The sequence below is a fragment of the Castor canadensis genome, chromosome 4 (assembly GCF_047511655.1).
Source record: "Castor canadensis chromosome 4, mCasCan1.hap1v2, whole genome shotgun sequence".
Taxonomy (NCBI): domain Eukaryota; kingdom Metazoa; phylum Chordata; class Mammalia; order Rodentia; family Castoridae; genus Castor; species Castor canadensis.
The window spans coordinates 43,159,617-43,182,837 of NC_133389.1; the positions used below are offsets into that span (position 1 = coordinate 43,159,617).

Here is a 23,221-nt window from a genome sequence, read left to right on the forward strand (position 1 = left end):
CCTGTGTGTGGACAGGGAAAGGAGGCAAAGGAGGCCAAAGGTTTGAGTGTGAGCAGCTGTCCTTTCAATAGGCCTCTCACTGATTAGTGAGGGGGACAAATTCCTACACCACTAGTTCTCTGGATTAAGGAGAAGAATTGGGTAAGTCAGGGGCGTTGAAAACTCCACGCTTTGGCTTCAGGCAGGAAGTAGGATGTAGGGCTGAGTGTGTGAGGGTATATATAGTTCAGCGGGAGGGCGAATTCTTAGCATCCCTGAGTTTGATCCCTAGCACTAAAAAAAAAAAAGATGAAACTTTTATAGATCCTTGTTGGATTTATGAATGTTTTAAATCTCTACATAACTTTTTATATTTAAATTTATTTTTATAAAACAAATTTATTAAATCTCCTTAGAAAATGCAGAATAAATGTGGGGAGGATGACATACTATCTCTTAAGAATTCCTAGGTTCTCCCCAATATCCATGGTACTCTTTTCCTGGACACATGGTTAATCCAGTTAAAGTTAACTTTCCCAACTTCCCCTGTGGCTTGGAGTAGTTAAACAACAGGGTTCTCTACCGTGGGGTATGAGGAGAGGTGAAGTGTGCATCTTGCAGATTATGTGCTTAAAAGGAAACTGTCCCCTCCACTTTCTCTTTGCCCCTCTACAGACGGGTAGAAGCCAGAGAGCATCACCCACACTGATGAGGGCAACACTGCAGGAGATGGTAGAGTCAGAGTACAGAAGAAACTTGGGTTCCTGAATAACTTCACAGTCCAGCCTCACCTTCACCCAGATTCCCTGCCAGTCTGGACTCTTACATATGGAGAAATAAATGTCCATTTTTTTTTAAGTGTGAATGGGTAGAAGGATGCTATTCTCAGAGGACAGACTGTAGACAGGTTAAGCTTAGATTGTGGGAAATCCTTTGAGTAGGGATGAGACACTAGACATAGATAGCAGGGCTGCGCAGCTCAGGAACACACAACCAGGCTACTGGGCAGCTTCACATTTGCATTCACCCTCTCACCTGCAGCTGTGTATTGGCTTTCCTCCCCCGCTTCCTGCCCATGTGACAGTATCCTAGTGATGCTCAGCAAAATGGGTAAGAACTGCTGTGGATTCCTAGCGATGAAATGTACCCCAGAATACTGAGGAAGCAAAGGAAGGAGCTGTGGGAAAGGCATGCTTAGTAATTAGCCAGCCATGATCATACATACCTGTAATCCTCATATTAGGACATTAAGCATGATTTTGATGTTATTTGTAATTTATAGACAGTGAAACCTATTTATTATTGATTAAATTGTGGACCTTAAAAGAAGATAATGTCAGAATCCTAACCACCAGTACTTCAGAAGGGGACCTTATTTGGAAACAGAGTCTGGGCAGATTTAGCCAAGTTGAGCAGATTATTGGGCCTAAATTCAGTGTAAGTAGTGCTATAAATAAAAGTGGGAGATTTGGACACAGATACAGATATACGAAGAGGAAAGATGAGAGGAAGGGACAAAAAGAAGAATGCCATGTTAAGTTGGAGGACTGGCATGGTACATATCCAAGGGAAGGAGTGACAAAGACTGCTGACTGGCCACCAAAGGCTGGGAAAGGACAAGGAGGGAAGCCCACAGCTTCAAGGGTACGCCTTGACTTTGGATTTCTGGCCTGTAGAACCGTGAGACAATAAACTTCTGTTCTAAACAACCCAGTTTCTAGACTTTCTTCTTACAGTAGGTCTAGCAAACTAACCCGCTAATAAATATGCCCGTCCATAGTACCATTTGCTGTCTTTGAATCCTTAAGATGGAATTTGATTTTTAAAGGGTGTGCTTAATCAGTCAAAGGCAAAACTGAGGTTACCATCAGAAAATTCCTCCTCCCGGTCCCCACCTTAGCAGCATGGTAAAGCATATGAGCCCCTTCTGAGTGTTCTTAAATTCATAACATACGTTGCACTATGAATGAGTCCAATTATACTGAAATACGTTCAGTATAATTAGTGATAGTATAATATCATATAATTTGTTATTTTCTAAAAATATTTTTTCTTGAGATAGGGTATTGCTACGTAGCCCAGGCTGGCCTATAACTCATGATCCCCTGCCTTCACCTCCGGAGCGCTGGGATTACAGGTGTGTCCCATCATGCCTGGTTATAGCAACACACTAAAAATTAAAAAAAAGTCTAGGGGCTGGTAGAGTGACTCAAGTGGTAGAGTGCCTGCCCAGCAAGTGTGAGGTCCTGAGTCCAAACCCTAGTATCACACACATACACACACAAAAACCAGTCTACTAATGATATTCAGAATAAATGGTATATTGAAATAACTCATATATGTGAAAACATTTGTGAATTCTATTGTGGCCAAGTCACAAGTCTTGGTAACACTATTGAATAGTCATCCTTACACCCAGAATTTAAAGATACACTAAATTTCAGTTAGAGGTTAATAGAAATATGTATATATATTTATATAATTAATACATTTACAGATACACTAATTCCCTGGATCTCAAAACCCCCCTGAGTTCTGTCTAAGGACAGGAAGGGAGGGAGCCTAGAAAAATAATAGCAGAAGAGGAAAGATTCTCAGGTTTTATTCAGAAAAGTTTTTTCCATTTTGGTGGAGTTGGCCTCAGTGACCCCAGCACAGCTCTGAAAGTGACTCAACAGTCACTTTCTCATGTGCCTCCCTGTACTGCAGGGAAAGCCAAAGGCCACACGCAGCCTCCTTTACAGGCACCATTCTCAGTGAAATTTGGGTTCAGTCCTCACGGATGAGAATCCATCCGAAATGCTTGGGACCACAGTGTTTCAGAATTCAGGTTTTTGGGTTTTGAAATAAATGGGCAATAATAGACTGTCCTTTTAAAATGTGACTATAGCTGAGGCTGGGTGTGGTGGTGCGTGCATGTAATGCTAGCTACGGGGGAGGGAGAGATTGGGAGGATCACAGCTTGAGGCCAGCCCTGGCAAAAAGTTACTGAGACCCCCCCCCCACCGCCATCTCAACGAGTAAGCTGAGCATATGGTACATGCCAGTGAGGAGGTATAGGTAGGAGGATTCTGGTCTGAGGCCAGTGTAGGTAACTGAAAGACCTTTCCCCCCCCCAAAAAAAAAAAAAAGGGCGTGTGTGTGTGTGTGTGTGTGTGTGTATCTAGAAAGAGAGAGAGCGACAGTCCCCTATTTGAGGGTACATGGGAAAGAAAAAGAGGATGACAGAGTGAGTAGTACTGAAACACACATCTGTGTGTGAAGACAGTATAACAATGCACTGTAAGTGGCTGAATAACGGGAGCAGGATGGTAGAGAAAGCGTAAGTAATGGAGGAGTTAATCTGATGAGAGTACAATAGACACACATGTGAAATACAAAGGCGAAGCCACACTAAACTATCAACTTATAAATGCTAATAAAGATGAAGGACAGGAAGGTAAAACAGGTCTTTTCTTTCTGGGGGTGGGTACCGGTGGGAGGGGAAAGAATGTTACAAAATGAAAAATATTGAATACATCTATGTATTAATATAGCATAACAATGCACTGTAAGATGTTGAATATTGGGAAAGTATGGTGACAGAGAAAGAGTAAATAATGGGGGGTGAATTTGATTAAGGCATGATATATACAGGACAGAAGTGTCAAGATGAAACCCCCTTGGACTATCAATATACACCTAAAAAAATGAAGGATGAGTGAGGTGAATATGGTGGATGTATTTTGTATTCACACATGAAAACAGAAGAATGAAACCTACTGAATTGTTCTAAAGGGGAGAGGTGGGCAGAGGGAGACTGATGGAGAGTGTAGCTCTAACTAAGATATGTTATAAACACATAGGTAAATGTCACAATATATCCCCCTATACAACTATTATATGCTAATAAAAAGTCCAAAAGGTAAAAATATATATAATCTGATATATTATACATTAATATATCATATATTATATATATCTCACACATATAACATGGTATGAATATAAAATGACTTTACTGATTGAGCACCACCAATCTAAAAATCCCAAATCTAAGATGCTCTGAAATCCCTAACTTTTTCAGCACCAACATGATTGTTGAAAAAGTTTTGCATTTTGAAGCATTTTGGACTTGGGAACTAGGGATGCTCTACCAGTCTTCACACAAGATTTGAAAGAAACACAGCAGAAGCTCTGTGCCTGACTTTGCTGGCACACACAGATGTGGACATGGTTGGTTTTTTGCAGTGGTCTTACTTTGGTTCTCGTGTGAAAGGGGCAAGGGACAGACTTCCACTTTGTCACGCACCCTAGCAGGTGTGGTATGGGTCAGGAACTGGCAGCAGCAGTAGCATCTTGATCACAGTGGTTTCCAGGCTGTGGAAGCAGTTGTGTGGCTCCCTGAGCACTTGTCTGCTGGCTTTTACTCATGGGCTGACAGACAGCTCACTGCACTCTGTTCTCAATCCTTCCTGCACTTGCACAGTCAAATTAATGCCCTGAAGTAAATCTCTTCTTGCTAGCGTACTGTCATTTGCAACGGAACTCTGATCTGCTAGACTCATTTATATTCCTTCCTATAAAGAACCTGCTGCTTTCTGGTCTTTACCAAAACACTTAAAATACTTCCAACTTAAATCACAACGGAGCAAAATGCTAAAATGCCCACTTTTCTTAATCTGACCAAAACCCCATATTTGAATATATATGTCACAGAAAATATTATAGAAAATACATAGAATAGTCCGAGAATTCTGCACCTGTCCAGTTGGCTATAGTCACTCCCCCAACCTTTTTTTTGGTGGTACTGGGGGTTTGAACTCAGGGCCTTGAGCTTGCCTGGTAGGTCTCTGCCACTTTGAGCCATGCCCTCAGCTCTTTTTTGCTTTAGATATTTTTCTGATAGTGTCTCACACTTTCCCAAGACATCTTTGGACCATAATCCTCCTACTTTTGCCTCCCACATAGTTGGGATTACAGACATGCCCAACCATGCCTGGCTTATTGATTGACATAGTAGTTTTGCTAATTATTTTTTGCCAGAGCTGGCCTCCTGATCTCCACCTCCTGAGTATCTGGGATTACACGTATGAGCCACCATACCCAGCCTCAGCTATAGTCACCAATAAGGTAACTTATTGCCCAATAACATAAAAATACAAGATTGCTAAAATGAAGAATATACCTAAATTATTTACCTATTTCTCTGTGAGTGTACAAATTGGCTGCTTGCTAAACCAGTTGAAGATCAAAGGTAATTTCTCATATGGAGCGACTGAATATTTAACTGTCCAGGCCAGCCAGGGGCTAGGCTAACTTGATATTCTTCTTTAGCCAGGAAACATCAAGATGAGGGGGGTAGGTTGCCCTGGAAGCCAAAACAAAGCCCAAAAATATGTCTTAAAAATTCTACTAACAAAATGAACTTGTATGGACATGACCTCAACAACACAGGCCAAAGAAAATGAAATAATCTGAAAATGAACTTGTGGACCATTGTTGGTTACAGATGAGTTAATTAAAATCTCTGCATTGCATTTAATAGTAATTTTTTTTCTCTTTTACTTAAAATAATCTACCTATATAGACCTATAAAGATATATAGATATATATGCATATATATTTTCTCCTTCTCCCATCACAAGATGAATTTTTTCCAGGACCCAGCAAAACTCTTTTGAAGGTTAGAACTTTTTAGTAGAGTGAAATGTCCTTGCATTTTTAATTTCAATCATTACAAAAGAAAACAGTATGATTTTGCATTTTAGCTCTCTGAATGTGAAGTCTCTATGTTAGCAGGCTACCTGTCACTTTACAGAACCATTTAGCAAACCCCTGTACACCAGAGACATTCCTTAAGTATGAACAATCCCTTTAACAAAAGGGGGAAACCAACAGCTAAAAGTTCAACTTGGATATAGAAACCAAGACTAGGAAATCTCAATCTTGGATCTCAACGTTGTCTCCTGTCTTGAAAAGCCCTTTCTTTAAAGGGGTAATCCCTGAAATCCCCACTTGATGGTGGCAGCTCTGTACTTCGATTGTCTGTAACCTTTTCATATAAAAAAGTTCTAAACCGGTGCTGGCGGCTCATTTCTGTAATCCTAGCCACTTGGTAGGCTGAGATCATAAGGACCCTGGTTCGAGGCCAGCCTGAGCAAGCAGTTCTCCAGACCCCCATCTCCAAAATAACCAAAGCGAAATGGACTGCAGGTGTGGCTCAGGTGTAGAGCCCTTGTTTTGCAATCGTGAAGCCCTGAGTTCAAACCCCCGTCCTTCCCCCCCCAAAAAGTCCTAAATTATCACATATGTTTATTTTCTTCAATACTAGGAAATTGCTTTAAAAAACCGACTTTGTGATCTTTAAAACCTTTAGGTGAGTGATTTTCTTTAACAGCAATGCAGTTTTCACAACAACAAAAAAATCAAGCTTTGCAACCTATATTTCATAGTGGATCTATTTTTAGCTGGTTTTGCACTCTAAGAACACAGGTCTGTGTCTGGTTGGCTCGGGCGGCTTCCGACCCTGGGAGAGAGGCCGCAAGGAACTTTAAAGAACTTTAAGGAACTTGGTAGAGGGCGCGGCTGGGTCCCCATTACCTCCATGTTTCCGGTGCGAACAGCCGGCGAACAAAGCCCGACTCCCAGGAAAGGGGTTCCCCGGCCCGCGGCTCGCCGCACCCACAGATCCGAGTGGGATCCACAGATCCACCGGGATCCGAGTGGAGGACAGAGACGCAGGGCCAGGCCAGGTGGCACGCGTCCACCCCCGACCCCGACCCCGACCGGCCGCAGTCCGCACAGTCCTGCGAGCCCCGCGGCCCCGCGCCCTCCGCGCCATCGCTCACCAGCGCCAGCAGCAGCCGCAGCTCGCACCGGCCGCCCGGGCCCTGCGCCATCTCCGCGCCCCGCGCCCCGCGGCTCCCCGCGCCCCGGCCTGCGCTCCGGCCCCGCCTCGCCGCCCAGCTCCAGGTGTGGCCGCCCGGGCAAAATGCAGCCGGGGGCGCCCGGGGCGGCCCGCGCGGGGTGGGGACTCCTCCCAGGGGGAGGCGCAGGCCCCGCGCCCGCCCCGTCGCACGTGCACCTGGGACGGTGACGTCCCCAGCCTGGGGACCTTGGTTGGCAAATCCCGCCCCTCCCGGCCCTACCTCTGGCGATATCCTTCCCGATACCCTCTTGCGACAATGGCCGGGAGCAGAGGGCCTCCCGGTGACCCGCGGGGCCCCGGTCCGAGGGCGAACCTGGCTCTGGAGGGCCGAGATCTGCCATCAGGCCCGCGATCGCACCACCTGGCCCCGAGCTTAGGGGCCGCGGAGAGGAGACCCTTGTCCTCACAGCGGCCACCGCCGCGGGGTGTGGGGCCCGCTATCGGGAGCAAGATTGCAGGTGGTGACTTCCCTAAGGCTTCTCACCTCCTCCTTGTGGCCCTGTCATTACTTCTAGAAGGTTGCTCGGGAAGAAACAGTTATTAGAAAAATAACAGGAGTTAGCCGGGCGTGGTGGCACAGACTGTAATCCCAGCTACTTGGAAGCAGAGATCGGGTTAGAGGCCAGCAGGGACAAAAAGTTACTGTCACCCCATCATCACAAATAGGCCGGGCTTGGTGGTGTGCGGCTCTGTCCCACTAACCGGGTGGTCATAAGTAGTCTGAGGCCAGCCCAGGACAAGATACAGACAATTTTGGAAAAAGAACTGAAGACAAGAAAAAAAAAAAAAAAGGCTGGAGGCGTGGCTTAAGCTCCTGCCCAGTAAACTGGCAGTTCAAGCCTCAGCACTACAAAAAAACAAAAACAAACAAAACAAAACAAAAACAAAAAACCCTGGAAAACAAACAAAAAAACCAGATGTCAAGTCACCCTTGCTGACTACAGAGGCCAGGAGAAAACTCTAATGGGAAATACATACTCTTCTGTGTAATTTGCAAATTCATTTACATAGATGGCACCTTAAGTAATTGATAATTCCTCTCCCAGAGTAACTGGCTGTGACCTGGACAAACCTCTCAGTGCCTCAGTTTCCAGATCTGTTAAATGGGGCGAAGGGTATTAATTTGCTGTTGTGCAAATTAAATCAGGATGCATTCAAAGTATTCTGCAGTATCTTCCTCTTAGGGTTCAATAAATCATAGTTGTTAAAATTATAACAATATTATTGCAAGGGTAAAATGTTAAATTGAGCTCTTAGAAAAGCAGAGACTGAGTATGGACATTCAAACACTGAAATCAGTACTGGATTAGGAAACGTCCAAGAAAGACTAACTTGACATTGAAGAAATGGAGGAGCCTCTGTAAGCTTAGAGGATTGATTGGAAACTAGAAAGATACGTAAATTTAGCTGAAATGGCAGAGTTCCTTCTGCAGTCAAAAGTGCCTCTCTGCCAGTATTTCCTACCCTTCATTCCCCAATTCCAATCTGACCAGTTTTCACCTTCCTGTGCAGTTGCCATCTCCTTATTCCTCCCTTTCTTCCCGAGGGCTGAGAAATACTCCCCCGTGTTTGTTAGAGTCTAGCTTGACTTTCTACTCTGTGCTTTAAGCGGGATTGGCAGTTAGTTAAGGACTAAGCAGCTGAAATGGTTTCTGCTCAGCTCACGCAGCTGTTTCGGTGAGGATAACAGTACACTTGTTAGATACCTAAACGGAAGGGAAGGATGTCTTCTACTTTCTACTCCTTTCTCTTGAGCTGGTTGTGGCTGGTAGCATACCCTGGTAGTAATTCCTATTCCCCCTCATGCTGAGAAAACTCCTAATTAAAGGAGGCAGGCTCTTACCAACACATGTTCACAAATCATCCCTGGAAGCTTTATATCAGTCCTGCCTAAAATTAGTGCTTTTGCAATTGTGTCCTATAGTCAAGTGTTTATGCCTTATTACCAAGGCTGCGGTTTCTGTTTTGTAATGAAGATAATTATAGCCTCCAGAGTGAGAAATAGCTGATACAAATTTTATTTCTGTTGGATTATTCAACTTTCCCTGGAAGCTGTCAAAGTCAGTTTCAAGACAGTATTCCTTCTATAACACATTTATCCCAAGGCACTGAGAGAAGGTGTCAATACCTGCACGGTCCAATGCAGTAGGATGTCATTCTTGAATTAGTTCCACGTTTAAAACTCTAAAGCATATGACTCAGTAAGTTGAAGGAACTTATTGAGACTCAAATGACACATAGTGAGTTCTCTAGCTCCTGACTTTTTGAGACAGGGTCTCACTATGTACTTGAAATCCTCCTGGTCATCCTGAATGCTGGGATTACAGATGTATGCCACCACACCTGGTGCTCCGACTTCTTTATGCTTGGATGAGAGTAAATTTATTTCATAAATCTCTCTGCCCAAAACCAAAGTAACTGTTACCAACGAGCACTGAATATTGCTTTAAAATTAATCGGAGTGTTAATAAGATGCTAAAATTTTAACTTACAGATTTTCACCCTAAATTAGTTGAATGTTATGGCAAACTTTTCTGAAATGTATTAGTTCAAAACGAAATTTGTGCAAATAATTAACTTTAACATCTAGATATATTTAAAATATTTAACATTTTCTATAAAACGTTTTACTTCCTACGTGCAGGTGAAAATAATCTTCAAGTGATGAGCTATTAGAATCACCTCTTAAGATCATCTAAAACAAAAAGTTTTAGAAAGATTTTACGAAGAGTAATAAAATTAATGTGACCCTTTTTTGCTACCACTGTGTCCTCACTCCCAGCACTTCTTACCACCAAGCATCTTTTCATAAATTGACATTTTTTTTAGCTAGAGTTCTGATAGTTGGCCATTTAATCCCAGTGAATATTCTAATATATATGTTATTAGAATTAAGTATGACAAGTGAAAGCTAAATGTGGCTACCATCATATTATAAGCAAATTATAGAAATCTATGACTGTTACAAAATACAAGGTTATTGTATTATATTGAATTATACTCACAGGGCCTTGATTAATAATGGCTCTAGAGTTGGCAGTGTAGCTCAGTGGTAGAGCTGGCCTAGCATGTGTAAGGCCCTGCGTTTGAACACTAACCCGTGGAAAAAAAGATACATGGCACAAAGACACAGAACAAACTATGAAATATCTCCCGGTAATGTGAGAAGGATAATACAAGGAAGAATCTGATTTTAATTTAGTTCCATTCACTTATTCAATATTGAGATTGCCCCTGTTCAACAAAGAAAAACAGATACAATACATTAATGAAACTTATAAAAGAACATAACTGCAGCGGTAGAACTACGTGCAGGATGTGATGTGAATGGTGAAGGGAGTCCCTAGCTCATGAGGATTAGGGGATTAGAGGCCCTGGGATTAGAGGGGGCTTCTTGGGACAAGTGTGGTGAGCTGATGATTCTTGAGGGATGAGCGAATGTAGGTGAGACAACCACCTGCCAGGGTGGAGCTCCTCAGAGCACAGATACTGTTGGTGAAGAGTCTGGGGCTCCAGCTTCATCTCTGAATCACATTGGCACAAACTGGAAATTCAGAAGTAAAAACTTTCCGTGAAAAGACACTGAATTTGAGATATTAGAACAGTACCCAATTGAAAAAGTCTAGCAAGTAGTTCAGAATGAGAACACAATTACAAGTGGCTCTGGCAGGCAGCAGGCTCTAAGCCCTCTGACCTCTCACAGAGGAGCTGCACAGTCTTAAGGAACAGTCACTGCACTTTGGGGATAGAAACAGCCAGCCCTGAGAACACAGCCGCAGACGCCAACACCCCACAGGGTGAGGGAGCCCCAGTGCTGTGAGTCACGGTGGTTCACAGAGCATGGTTCCCCAGCACTCCGCCGTCTGTCAGTATGCCGGGGCCACTGCTTTGAACGCAAAGTCCGGGAGCTTAAACATGTTAGGGAAATTGTCGACTTTCTTGGTGAGGTAGAGGAGAACTGGGGGAAGACACAAGAATTGCAGAGTAGGATTTGGTTTAGTGGAGAAAACAGGATGGTCTGTTCTTGAATCTGAGTAGAATTTTTAAATGTGATCAAAATGTAATAATGATGAGCCAAGACATAGGAAAAACAGGTAACCACCCAGAAACCCCAGCCAGGCCTTGATGACTACTAGATTGCTATTACCTCCCACTGAGAAATGCCAGAAAGGAAGTCCACTAACTAAGGGACTCCTTGCTGTTCAATGCATAGTACTGGGAGGCTGGCACACTAATGCATTACCTGCTATCTGTATCTTAGTTTGCCATCACAAATACACAGGCTCTGCCTCAGAGCCTTTGCACTTGCTGTCTCTTTTCCCTAGAAGTCTCTGCTCCCCAAATGTACAAAGATTACTCAATTATTCTAAATGTTTTTCCCTCAAGGGTTACCTTTTCAGTGAAGGTTTCCTTGACCCATGACTTTGAACTTGTAACTGCCCTTCATGGTCAGAGGTCTTCATCTCCCTTCCCTGTTCTTTTTCTTCTTGGTACATCGTGTTCTAAAAGACTATATTCTCTTAATTTACTTTCGATCATTCCCTTGAATGCAAACTTCATAGGGCTGGGATTTTTCTCTGTGAACTGCTATGAAGCACCTTAAGAAATTAATTAAATATTAGTTGAATGCATGAATGAATGAGTGAGTGAATAAACTTTCAGGGTTATTTTGCAAGGTGTGTGTGCATGCATGCGTGTGTGTGTGTGTGTGTGTGAAATGAGGACAAAGGGTAAAAGAGAAAAAGAACTTTATGTTCCTGGAAGGATATGGATAACTGTCACCAAATTGGGTACAACAAGCTGCTATTGGGGAAGTCTTGTCCACTGTGGGCAAAACTCCTCTACTTCACAATGTTGTCAAGGGGAGGCGCTGCTAATACTGCTTCAGCACGGTGTGGAGGACATTTGTGTGTTCTCCCTCTCCTTAGAAATTCTCTTCCTTTATTAGCAGTATGGAAAATCCCCTTTCCCACTGAACAAAGCAAGCATTCATTACAGGAGTGTGGGACTTGGGAAGATTCATTTTACCCACCCATGATAAATCTATGACTTGATTTTGCCCTAGGATTTGTTTATGAGGATTCTTGGAAAGATAAGGGCACTGGCAGTGGTGAGGAAGAAGACACTGGAATCCATCAGTGAGCAGCATGACAGGGCGTGCAGGCACAACAGTGTTTATTTACCAAGATGTGAGACAGAAACCATTGCTCTGACCCAAGGTGACTAATAAGCCTAGGGAGAGACGCAGAAAGAATTCTTCAGAAGACAGAAACATTCTGGTTTCTTGGCTATTTAATTCATTTGCAGACAAATGACATTCTTATCCTCCCCCTCTCCTTCCACCCTGCCAAAAAAAAAAAAAAAAAAAGTGAAATAGAAGCAAACCTGAAAGTAAAATATTGGGTTGAAAGATCTTTTGGAAATCATCTAGAATGATTAAAAATACTTAGGAGAGAGATGCAGAATCTCAAAAATAAAAGAGTCCCATTCTAAGGGAAAAGTGAGGATTTAAAGAGATTATTTGTTTTAAATTACTTTTAACATTAGCTTTTTGGTGGTGTTTTAAGACTTTCCATCCAATACCAGCTGGTGTAGTAATTTATGAACAACAAAACTCTGAAATTTGTGAATAGTTTATTTTGATAAAGTGAGAGAAGCACATTTGAGGTTATCCAATACAGGTATAATTGGCCGGGGTGTAGCTCAGTGATGGAGTGTTTGCCTAATACGTGGAAGAGCCTTGGGTTCTATCCCCAACACTGCAAACCAAAACAAAATACTGTTCCTCACTTGCATTTTGATACTCCCCGGGGTGGGGAAAGGAGGATTCCATCAGGGAAAGAGGAGGGAGCCTCAGTGCGAGCTTGTCTTTGGAGGGTAGGAGCTTGTGAGTGTTCTGTCAATGTGGGGTGCAGGAAAAATACCAGAAACCACTACTTTGGAGACCCCAGTTACATGAACTGCTGACTAAAACTATAATATTGTTATTCTTGAGATGGAATTCAATATTATGAATGGCCAATTATTTCTATGCAGTAACTTCACTTTTGTAAGCAAAAGTAATTGAAAACTTCATAACATGATGCTCAGTAATTTAATCAACTTAGACCCTCAATACACACTCAGGGAATTGGAAAGTTGTAACAATAGAATAAAACTTTGTCTCTACTGTATAGTATTTCAAGAAAATATTTATTTTACAACATTTTGTTTGAGTCATACAGTTTTCGTGGAGGACTGAATTATATCACCTCTTCTAGTTCTCCCACAAGTAGGGATTTTATTGAAAATATGTTCAGACATTAAACAAATCAGTGAAATAAAAGTTTGATTCAAAACATCCAAAAATAAGATTTTCTCTGGATAATTTAGTGATCACAGTGACCCTTATCAGCTTGTCTGAAGACACTTGTGGTTAAAGATTTTTAATGCAAATTGTAATGTTTGTTATGAACATTGCTATTTACCTTGAAAGCTGGCCTGTCAGTTAGCTAGGCAACTACCTGTTAATTTACTGTATGATTTCCAGCCCATCCCCTCCCGACCTCATGGCTTCTCTCACCTTCTACTGAAACGATACGGAAGTGCCATTAGACCTTTGGAGTGAGTCACACCCCTTTCATGCAGAATCAGTTACCATAAAGTTAAGTCAGTCAACAAAGACTTCTTATGACTAATTTTCCTATGTGCACATAAAAGGAAGAAAGTCTACCATTGTATTTCTCTCTTAACTTTGAGATTAGAACATTCACCTATAGTAGTCAGAAATTTGATGTCAACTCAACAAGCTAAGCAGAAGCAGCATTACAGAAAAGTTTTAGAGTTGGACAAAATGAAATCCATGTGAAAGTTCATGTGAAGAGTTGTTCTGTGGTTCATCAAAGTACCAAGGTGAGTTTTCACTGGTTGGCATTAGGAGAGAATCGGTCTGTTTCTCCGAACTGTAATCTTGAGAACAAGTTATGGATGTGAGACAGGGTAGGGTTCATTGCTCTTCACATCTTCGATTTTCACTTTAGAAATAAGACTAAGTCACCTAAAACGACCTCCTTCCCTAAATCAAAAGAAGGTAGGGAGTGGCTTCTAGGCTTTCAGGGATAACGAAAGGATGGGGCTTGTGTGGAGCATTTTATTTGCTTTATTTCCTAGAGACTGGATTCAGTAAGTGAATTTGTCAGAATGTGAGCTCTGAGGCCTCTGCACACAGAGGTGACCTTACATGGACAGATGCCAAATGTGTGGTTTGAGGGATACTGGAAAGTATTTATTCCTTAAATGCTCCACCTCATAAACTTGCTCACTGATAATGGAATTTTACTTTGTTTCCTGAGACAAAAAATTTTCTAAGTATTGAAGACATGTACTCATCAAGGAACAACAAAGTACCTTTTGAGATTTATAGTGTATGTGAAATAATTTCTCAAGCAATTAAAAAACTTATCTACTGCTATGGTCAGAGTTTTAGAGGAATTAGGTATTAATGGATATGAAGACTAAGTAAATAATGTGCTAGAAATAAGGAACAAGCATGCAAAGGCAAAGATAAATTTCAGTTCTATCATTTTATGTTGGCTAAATATGCTTTTGCAAACAAAATATTTTTGTTTTCACCTGGGCAGCAGCTTGACACCATAAGTCAAACAGAATTTGAACTGAAGTGTGGTCATATTTTCATGCAACTAATCCCTATCCTACTAACATCTAAAATATATAGGCTACTGGAGGTTAGGTTGATTAGCATCATTCTTTTCATACAAAATTTCAAATAATATTTAAATAAAAATGTTTTTCCCCAAAGTCACCTGGATGCCCTGCCTGTTTTGTGGAAATGACATAATAAGAGATTTAAGGGAAAGGAGGCTTGCACTATGCCTAATGTTATGTTGTCAGGGGAAGCAATAGCAGCAGTGATTCACACAACTACCCCTGCACTTAAATTACATGCACAAGTAAAGTAATTCAAGCCTTCCATGGTGGAGCCTCAAATGACTTACAGGAAGATCTCAACTGAAAAACTGCAGCCATTTGGGGATTCTGATCCATGTATTTATACATCTAACAAGTAGATATGAATTAACTCATCTCTATTTCATTGTATATTCATTGGAACTTTCAGTGCACATTAGACTGGAGAGGACAAGCCTGTGGTTTAGGCAAGATATTAGTGGAAAAAATGTTATGGAGGCCTTTGTGGTAGTAGAAAGAGAACTAGCCTAACCAGTTCTTAAATCAGCCACTAACAACAAGTTTTTTCCTAGCCTCAGTTTGAGCTTCTATATAAAAAGAAGGCTTTGGATCGATAATATAGACATTTTTGAGGCTCTGTAGTTTCAATGCCAGCACTGCTGACTTTGAGTTCATTTTGAAGATTTAAAGCATAAAAATAAAAACAGTAAAAGCAATTCTTCCTGAGTATTATTTTATTCTTGTAACCTTACACGAACCCTATGGAGTAAAGACGGTTATTATCTTCATAATAATAGTTCAGAGAGGTTAAGTAACTTACCCCAAACCATAACTAGTAAGTGGTAAAGCTAGGATTTGAACTCAAGTAGTTTGTTTCCAAAGTTTGCATCAGTGACTTAGAATATAAAAAACACCAAACAGAACAAAAATCTTTTCAAGTTTAACTTTTGTGTTAATCATTAAAATGTAACATGGATGTATTACTAAAAGACTAGTAGATGGGTGAGATTTAAATAATTTTCTCTTAACTCCTGCAGTAGTTTTGATTTTCTGCAAACTTTAGTATATTTTCTTTGTCTGACAACTCATTATTTCCTATGTTCAATAACATCTCCCTTCAGTGAGAGATGTTTTTCTAGCAGAGTTGGCAAAGGTAGAAATCTCACACATTGGGTTATTTAAGAGGTCCTGGGAGAGCCTTAGTTGCAGAGTACAAGGTCTGCTTTCATCTCAGCAGCATATGCCTTCGCTGTTGGTTTGCTTCTTTGAAAGAATAATCAAACACCAACACAGAAGAGGACAATCCCAGGATACAAGAGAGTGTATAGGAAGATAAACAAGTTAGAAAATCAACTTAGATATCAGTTCACAGATATGAAATAGCTTCTTAGGAAAAATTTGTAACAATTTATAACAGCTGAGAGAAAGGGGGGATGCAGATAAGGAACTATTTTTAGAACTTAATAGACTGAGAACTGATCACACAGATACTAACTACAGTTGGGGATGTCTTCTTGGTTAAGAACAAAGTCTGGCTAAACAAATCTTCTTGCTTATGCCTTATCTAAAGAAAGTTAGAGGACTACAGAGAACTTTCTTAATTATAGAGCACTAAAGAATTGGATAATCATTTATTTGAATATCATAATAATGTAGTTTCCACTCTTGAAAGGAGTGCAAGTCAAAAATGAACATTAAGCCACACAATGTGAGAAGAGCTTCAGTCATGTGTTCCCATGGTCAACTGACTTTATTGACTGCAGAGGAAGCCCGCTCTAGAGAAGCCCGCTCTAGACTAGGCAAAGCAGAAGAAATCTCAGCATTCTTCATGGAAAACGTGGATTCTGACACCTGGAATTTAAGTGATTTTTGTCTTATTTTCTTACCAATTATTTCCCTTTCGTAAAATGGTTTCAGACTGCCTTATTGAATAAATGTTAAACCATGTAATCTCTGGCTCAGAATTCCTCTTAGAAGACCCAGTACAGGATATGAAAAAACACTGAACTGTCAAGAAAATGGATCCTTAATTTTTACTTGTTTCTTCATCACTGCCTTCAGTGAAGCTAGTCCATTACATGTGATTCTTTTACAAATTAATAAATCCTCAAATCAATACAAATCCTCAAATTAAGTCCTCAAATTAATATAAATCAATTTCATCATTTTTATTCCTTGAACTTTCTATTAATGCAAGAAGTTGGTAATATTTTTGGAATTTACCTATATGGCTTTCACTTTTCTGAAATTGGCTCAGAATATCCGAGGTAAGCCATCCACCATTTTTCACCATTCTTCACTTGATATTCACTTGGTTCTAGTCATTTCTCCTCATATCCTAGATTCAAGCCTCATCGTTGTCCAGATTTAAGGAGGAGGGTTAGCCAGAAGCAAATTCTGAAGTTCTGAAGGAATTTATTTAATGGTATCTCCTAGGAGACATAAGGGCACAGCATTTATTTAGATACAAAACCACCACCAAGGAGGTGGCTGTCACCAATGCCATGGTATAGTTTTTTATCATGGTAGATTGGAAGCATTATCTTTTCTTCACCCCAATTTTTCTCTCCAGCTCATCTCAGACTGTCACAGCTTTTGCATGGGAGACGATTCCAATGAACCAAATAAACAACAAATGGTTTAAAGCATTGAGTTAGCAAACATTTCCGTTGTGACGTCATCCAGCAGTTATCCACCCAAGCAATCCTGAAGCCCCAGGTACCTCCTCCCTACCTGGGAGGAAAAGGTATACCTGGCAGAAAAGGTATTGATTTTAAAAGAAAGTGCTATTTAAAAATTCATATGTAAGTCATTTTTATGTTATATTTCTTAAAATCTTCATTATGGAGAGTTTAGCTTTTACGAAATGGCTAGAAAAGAACTCATTTTTTCCCCAAATGGTTTTATTATAACAGTGCTACACTGTTTATGTTTGATACATATTGCTTAACATGCATAAAACATTAAGTCAAAAGACAGTTTAAAACTCTTCTGCTTAAAACAATTTTTATTTTTGGTAAAATATTTAGATCCATTTTTACAAAGCAAATGAAGTTTTAGGTTATCCTAAAGATCGACTTAAAGAAAAAACTTTCAAAACACCTCCATGTTTTTCTCTTATATAATCTTTACTGTGACCTTTTCATCTATCTTAGTAATACAGCCAAATTCCCATATCTTAAGTTGGGATTTAAGAAACAAAGTTAAAACACTTTGAGCATCTGAATATGCTTTTGCACTTAGAATAAGGGTTGTTATGATTATTAATTTTACCCTCATGCATACACATGTCATAAGCCAACGCGTGCACTCTAGACTCCAGAGCAAGCTCTATGGAGAAGCAAGCGGCAGCAGCAATAACAACAACGCAACTTTGCAGCCCTCAGCGGGCTGCCGCACAGGCTGTGGTTCCTCTCTCTCCAGTACTAGGAGCACTGAAAGTTTGATTGCAGCAGCAGACTTGTTTTGGAAGCTCAGGCTGCTTCTGCTTCTGCTGCTGGATGAATGCTAGGGATACAGGCAGGGAGGGGATTGTGTTCCCTGGGGTATCTTTAAAATCCACAATTCTGGGTTAAAACATAGCACTTAATTAGTTTGTAATCTATCTGGAAAAACATTAGGTTTTTATTGTGACAAAAAGAAAATTAAAAAAAAACTCAGTATTTTACATACAATTAGAAATAAAGGATCTGGATAAGGACCTTTTAGAGACCCAGCTAAGACAAATGATGTCAGGAAGCAGGCAAGGTAGTCTCTGTGGGGTAATGGGTAAATATCTTGACCAACCAGAACTGACTTGAAGAGATGTATACCATAAGGGTAACATACATAAAAACACTCTAAACCTTCACTAGCATTGTTATACTCAAGCATTTAATTGATAAAACTGTTTTATTTAAAAACGAGAGTTAAAAACTAGGATTTACACAGAATCCCATTTCCGGATCCCTGTTTAACTTGAAAATTATCTTACTATTTTCCTGAAATTCTACTTATAATACATATTCACAAATTCCTCCACGTGTTATTCTAGTCCGTAACCCCTTTTGTATATAAGAAAAGCTATGTATTGTACACCATAAAATCTGTAGACATTGTCAACATAATAAATTCCACTATATATCTCATGTAAGTTATTTCTACCCACTAACAGTAAAAAAAAAAAGGACCTATTTTTAAAGACTAATACAGCATTTGTTACTGAGAAGTATGTAGGAAGGAGTTCAATATAAAGTATTTTCTTTGGATAGATACTTTCAAGGTATTTAAAATACACAAAGTATTATTTATACCATACTAAACTTTCTTGAATGTTCTATGAGCATTTGTAGAATACAAATGTAGCAAGTCCATAGCCCTTAGCTGGAGCAAAAGATGTTCTTATGATCTCCCCACACCAAGAAGATGGAAAAAAAACTTAACTGCAACCATTTCCTTTGTTCCAAGAAGTTCAAAAAGCTTCAGCAAATCCCTGTGATTCTTAAGTCATTATTAGTGATATTCTTATATCATTATTAACAGTAAAAGAAGAGGTAACAGAGATAAGAATCAGGACTCTTAAGAATCAGCTCTAAGGCCTTAATCCACCAAACCACACGGCATTTTACAGTAGTAAACAGCTTCCTTTGGCACTGAAAAAATGGATGTTTCAAAATGTTTAGGAAATTTCCCCATCCAATATGATCTTCAGATTTTTTTTTTTTAAATCTGAACAGGTTTACGACAGCTTTTTTTAAAAATTAGAGAATTAGGAATGATGACACATCCAGTTTGGGGGTGTGAACGAGAACATTTGAATTATAATCATGATCAGCTACAAGAGTTTTTAAATAAGTGCCAAATTAGCCCAACACAGTGAACTTCACTAGGTTATTTTAAGTAATTTGGTCCAAATACCCAGATTTGACCATTCTGTTATTTCGGTTCATTCTAGTCATAGATGGGAACAAGAATCTTCTGTATAGAGCACATTACATGACCCGCGTAGCTCCGTTGGAACACTGGAGAGGGGACAAATGACCCTTTCTGTCACTATTACATTTTGTGTGAGATGTGGATCAAAGACTGTAGTGGTGGGTTGCACAAAGGAACCAGAAGCTGAGTAAGTCTCCGTTACCACATAGTTACCATGCTGCAAAGGGGCAGGAATGGCAATGGCTTGCTGCATAGATCCAGAAGTGGAAAAAGCAGAAGCTCCTTGACCACCAGGCAACGTCTGGTACCTATCATGTCCTGCCTGATGGACTTCTAGGGAACGACCACAGGGGTCAATTCCAGAGCCACTGTCTTTAGAGGGTGCCTGAGCTTGTTTGGCTTCATCATCAATACCGAGACTTATCTCTGCAAGCTTTTTAAATTTGGGGCCAAGTGAGTCCAAGTAGCTGTCATCGAGGTCATCAGCAATGAAACTGCAACAACCCAGGGAGCCCACAGGAGAACCCAGGTCATCATCCATGCCTTCGTTATCATAGATCAGCAAGCAGTCGCTCGCCTCCTGGACATCCTCTTCCTCTGCACAGGCAAATGCTTTCTAAAGATGGAGAGAAAGTGAAAAAAAAAGAATTTTAAGAAAGCTATTGAACGATCTAATACTGTTCATGGAACTCAAGATTTGATTATGAATGCCCAAGTTAGATAATCCATAGAAGTAAAGAAGTCATCTTTATATTAACATTTTATTCTCAAAATTGTCAACAATAATATGTATAGTTGGCATTCCATCAAAATTGAGTCTAGCCTAGGCCTATGTCTTAGTTCTTGATTTTATATGATTTTGGTCTGCATAGCAAATGTGCATGATGCATGGGGCTGTTATTGGGTTGAATGTGAGGGTCTCTGAGTATGCTTATCTTTTTGCTGGGGATGGTGGCGGGGGAGGTCTCCAGCTGTGCACGGAGACAGCTGTCACTCTAACTAGGCACTTTCCCTAGACTATATCCTGTGGAAGCCTGGGTCATACTAGGCCTCATACTATATCTTGAAATATCCCATGCGTCTTCATCCTAATTAAGTGTTTCTTGCCAGTCTCTCCTCAAATACAGTGTGAGCCCTCATCTGCTCAGACACGTTAGACACCAGCACTTAGTATTGCTGATACCAAAACTCGAGGAGAGGTCTTTCTAAATGTGTCTCTTCCACCCCTAATCTTTGGTCACCAGACAAGAGGGCAACAGGCTTCCCACAGCCTTCTCTGTTCCTTCACCCTGGGTCCTTTTCTGTTCCATATGTCCTGACACCTTGTTTCTCCCTGCACTGATCTTTAATCTCATTCCTTTTTCCTCTTACTTTTGGGTCAATAATTCAGTGGCTTTTCAACATTTTGGACATGGAGTCCTAGGACAATGTGTAGAATATTATAACTCTCTCAGGAAAATACATGCACGTGTGTTTTGACATATTTCATGCTGTAGGAAATACAAAATAAACTTCTCTGTATTCTTAAGCAGGATATTACTGATCCCCAAACAGAAGATTTTGCCCTCAGTTTTTTTTTTCCAGTTGAGGGGATGAAAGACCACTTGTTATATTCTCCCACTTGTTTTTTATTATCTGTCCATTCTTTTTTTAGTCAGTGACTCAATTTTGACAGCCACCTTAAGTTATTTGTATTATTTTGGCAAGAAGAACCTTATTTTTTTCGTTACATTTTAACAAACTGTAGCAAAACGAACCACAAACTGAGGTTTATCAAGTAAAAAAATCTCTAATGTAAATGAAATAACAAAGTCCCAAGGTTTGTTACTCAGTTACCTGAGAAAAATAAGAATCTAGGAAATTCATGTTTATCTGTCCGTCAGCATAGTCCTTCATGGTTCCTCCCGTGGAATGCCTTGTTCTTATGGTTCCTGACTGCCCAACAGAATAAGGTCCAAGTCCAGAGGCTGCTCCAAATCCCCCTGCAGCTCCAGATCCATTTGCTGCGCCCAGCCTTGTGGTCAGTTCCATTCCTGAAGCTCCTTCCACTACTGTGCCTCCAGCATATGTATTTGTACAAACTTCTAGAAAAGGGGAGAAAATTCTGTAACATCTCATGCTGTTTTTTTTTAAAACTGGTCTTTGCTTGTCCCTGATTAGTTAGTCTTATAAAGCAAGTATGTTGGAGAAAATACAATTATGTGAATAGAGGTGGTAAGAACATTGCAGGGGGTGTTATGTGAAAGTAACAGAGGAAGAGACATTAGCAGGTGAAAAAACTGAAAATATACTAATAAAAAATATAGTAAGGAAACAGATTTTCAGTGACAATAGCCAGAAGCAAAAAAGTAAAAACAGACAATCCAGTACACAGCCATGGGCTGCTTCTAATCAAGCCTTGTTTGTTCTCCTGTAAAATAGTTATATTAAGCAGTCATATTGGCTTAGTATAGAAACCAAAGCAAACTAATGGATGCTGATTTTGTGTCTTGGTGCCCCCCAATTTAATAAATATGAATATTTGTCTCTTAACTATACATTATACTTTCATGATTTATTTTTCTAGACAATTCTGAATATGGTTTTTACTTTGTTATTGTAATGGGAGAAGCAAATGAGTATTAGAGAAGTTGAAATAAGCAGCTGCGTATTTGGAGAGATCTCAAGCAGATTTTGTAGGCTATACACTTAAAGACAATCTATTGCTAAGTATAGAGTTAAGAGAAATCTATTAGTAAGCAGGTTTGATTGTTCTGCTAGTTTACAGTGTAGTTGTAGCACTGAGATAATATGAATAAGATTGTTACTTGGTAAAACTGAAGAAATAAACAAATTTACTAGGATGACAACATCAGAGACGAGGTCCCCTTATGACCAAATGTAAGGATTAGTAATTGAACTCAAAACAGGGTATTGTAAATCCTGGTAAAGGAGGAAGGTGAACAGGATTGAGGATGTGCACACATGGGACTTTTGCATATATATGACCAATTTTAACAAAGACAAAGTTGGGTGGTGGCTACCTAGATGTTTGTTACATTTTCCCTTTAATTTTTCAATAGATGTGAAATATTCCCTAATTTAAAAATGATAATTACTTGAGAGCTATACTTCAGTTTATTAAAATTTGGAAAAAGTATAGCTAGTCTTTAGATACTCAAAATGATGGCATTGAGAATATATTTATGCCTGGCCGATGGCGTGGAAGTGGCTAATACACAAATATTAAACCATGTGTCCCCCCCCCGATTTCAGTAGTAGGAGCTCCTGTCATGTACGACATATGCAAATTATTAGAAACATTATTTTGAACACTTCTTATTTTTGAATATATTTAAAATCCACCAGTGCATTAAAAAATAAATTTGATGTTCACTCACCAGAACTTTCCATAAAATCTGCTCCATTGGTTGTTATAGGTGGCACACAAATATTTGTGATTTCCTGCAAATCATGTTAAAAAATAAATACATTTACAACCAGATTTCAGAGCAATATAGGTGAAATATGGCCTTTTGTAAATTACAGCATTTCAAGAAGCCCAAACTCTTGCAGAAGTAACTGGTTTTTTAGAATTTTATTTGTGAAGAGCTAAAATCCTAAAAGGCCACATGCATTATAGCATTGATTCTCCACTGAGGGTCAAGAAATTTCTAATTTTTATATCCCCTTATCCTCTTCCTATCTCAGTATAAATCAAATTTTCTCTATATGATTACAATAAGTATTTTG

General features: G+C 40.0%; 2 protein-coding genes across 3 annotated transcripts in view; both read right to left on the bottom strand.

The window, feature by feature from the left end:
• The window catches only part of Dsg2 (desmoglein 2), a 49,606-nt gene extending 42,620 nt beyond the window's left edge, over positions 1–6,986 (bottom strand). The window contains exon 1 of the mRNA XM_074070092.1: positions 6,810–6,986. Coding sequence (XP_073926193.1) covers positions 6,810–6,860 — 51 coding nt within the window. The 5' untranslated portion in view covers positions 6,861–6,986. The remainder of the gene's footprint in view (positions 1–6,809) is intronic.
• Positions 6,987–17,564: 10,578 nt separating this feature from the next.
• Positions 17,565–23,221, bottom strand: part of Dsg3 (desmoglein 3) — a 30,240-nt gene continuing 24,583 nt past the window's right edge. Inside the window, exons 14-16 of one of the 2 annotated variants that reach the window (XM_074070093.1) lie at positions 22,870–22,933; positions 21,326–21,570; positions 17,565–20,105 (exon numbers count right to left, since the gene is read on the bottom strand). In XM_074070093.1, coding sequence (XP_073926194.1) covers positions 19,509–20,105; positions 21,326–21,570; positions 22,870–22,933 — 906 coding nt within the window. In that variant the 3' untranslated portion in view covers positions 17,565–19,508. Of the gene's footprint in view, positions 20,106–21,325; positions 21,574–22,869; positions 22,934–23,221 lie in introns of both variants that reach the window. The other variant, XM_020153684.2, reaches the window with a different exon arrangement.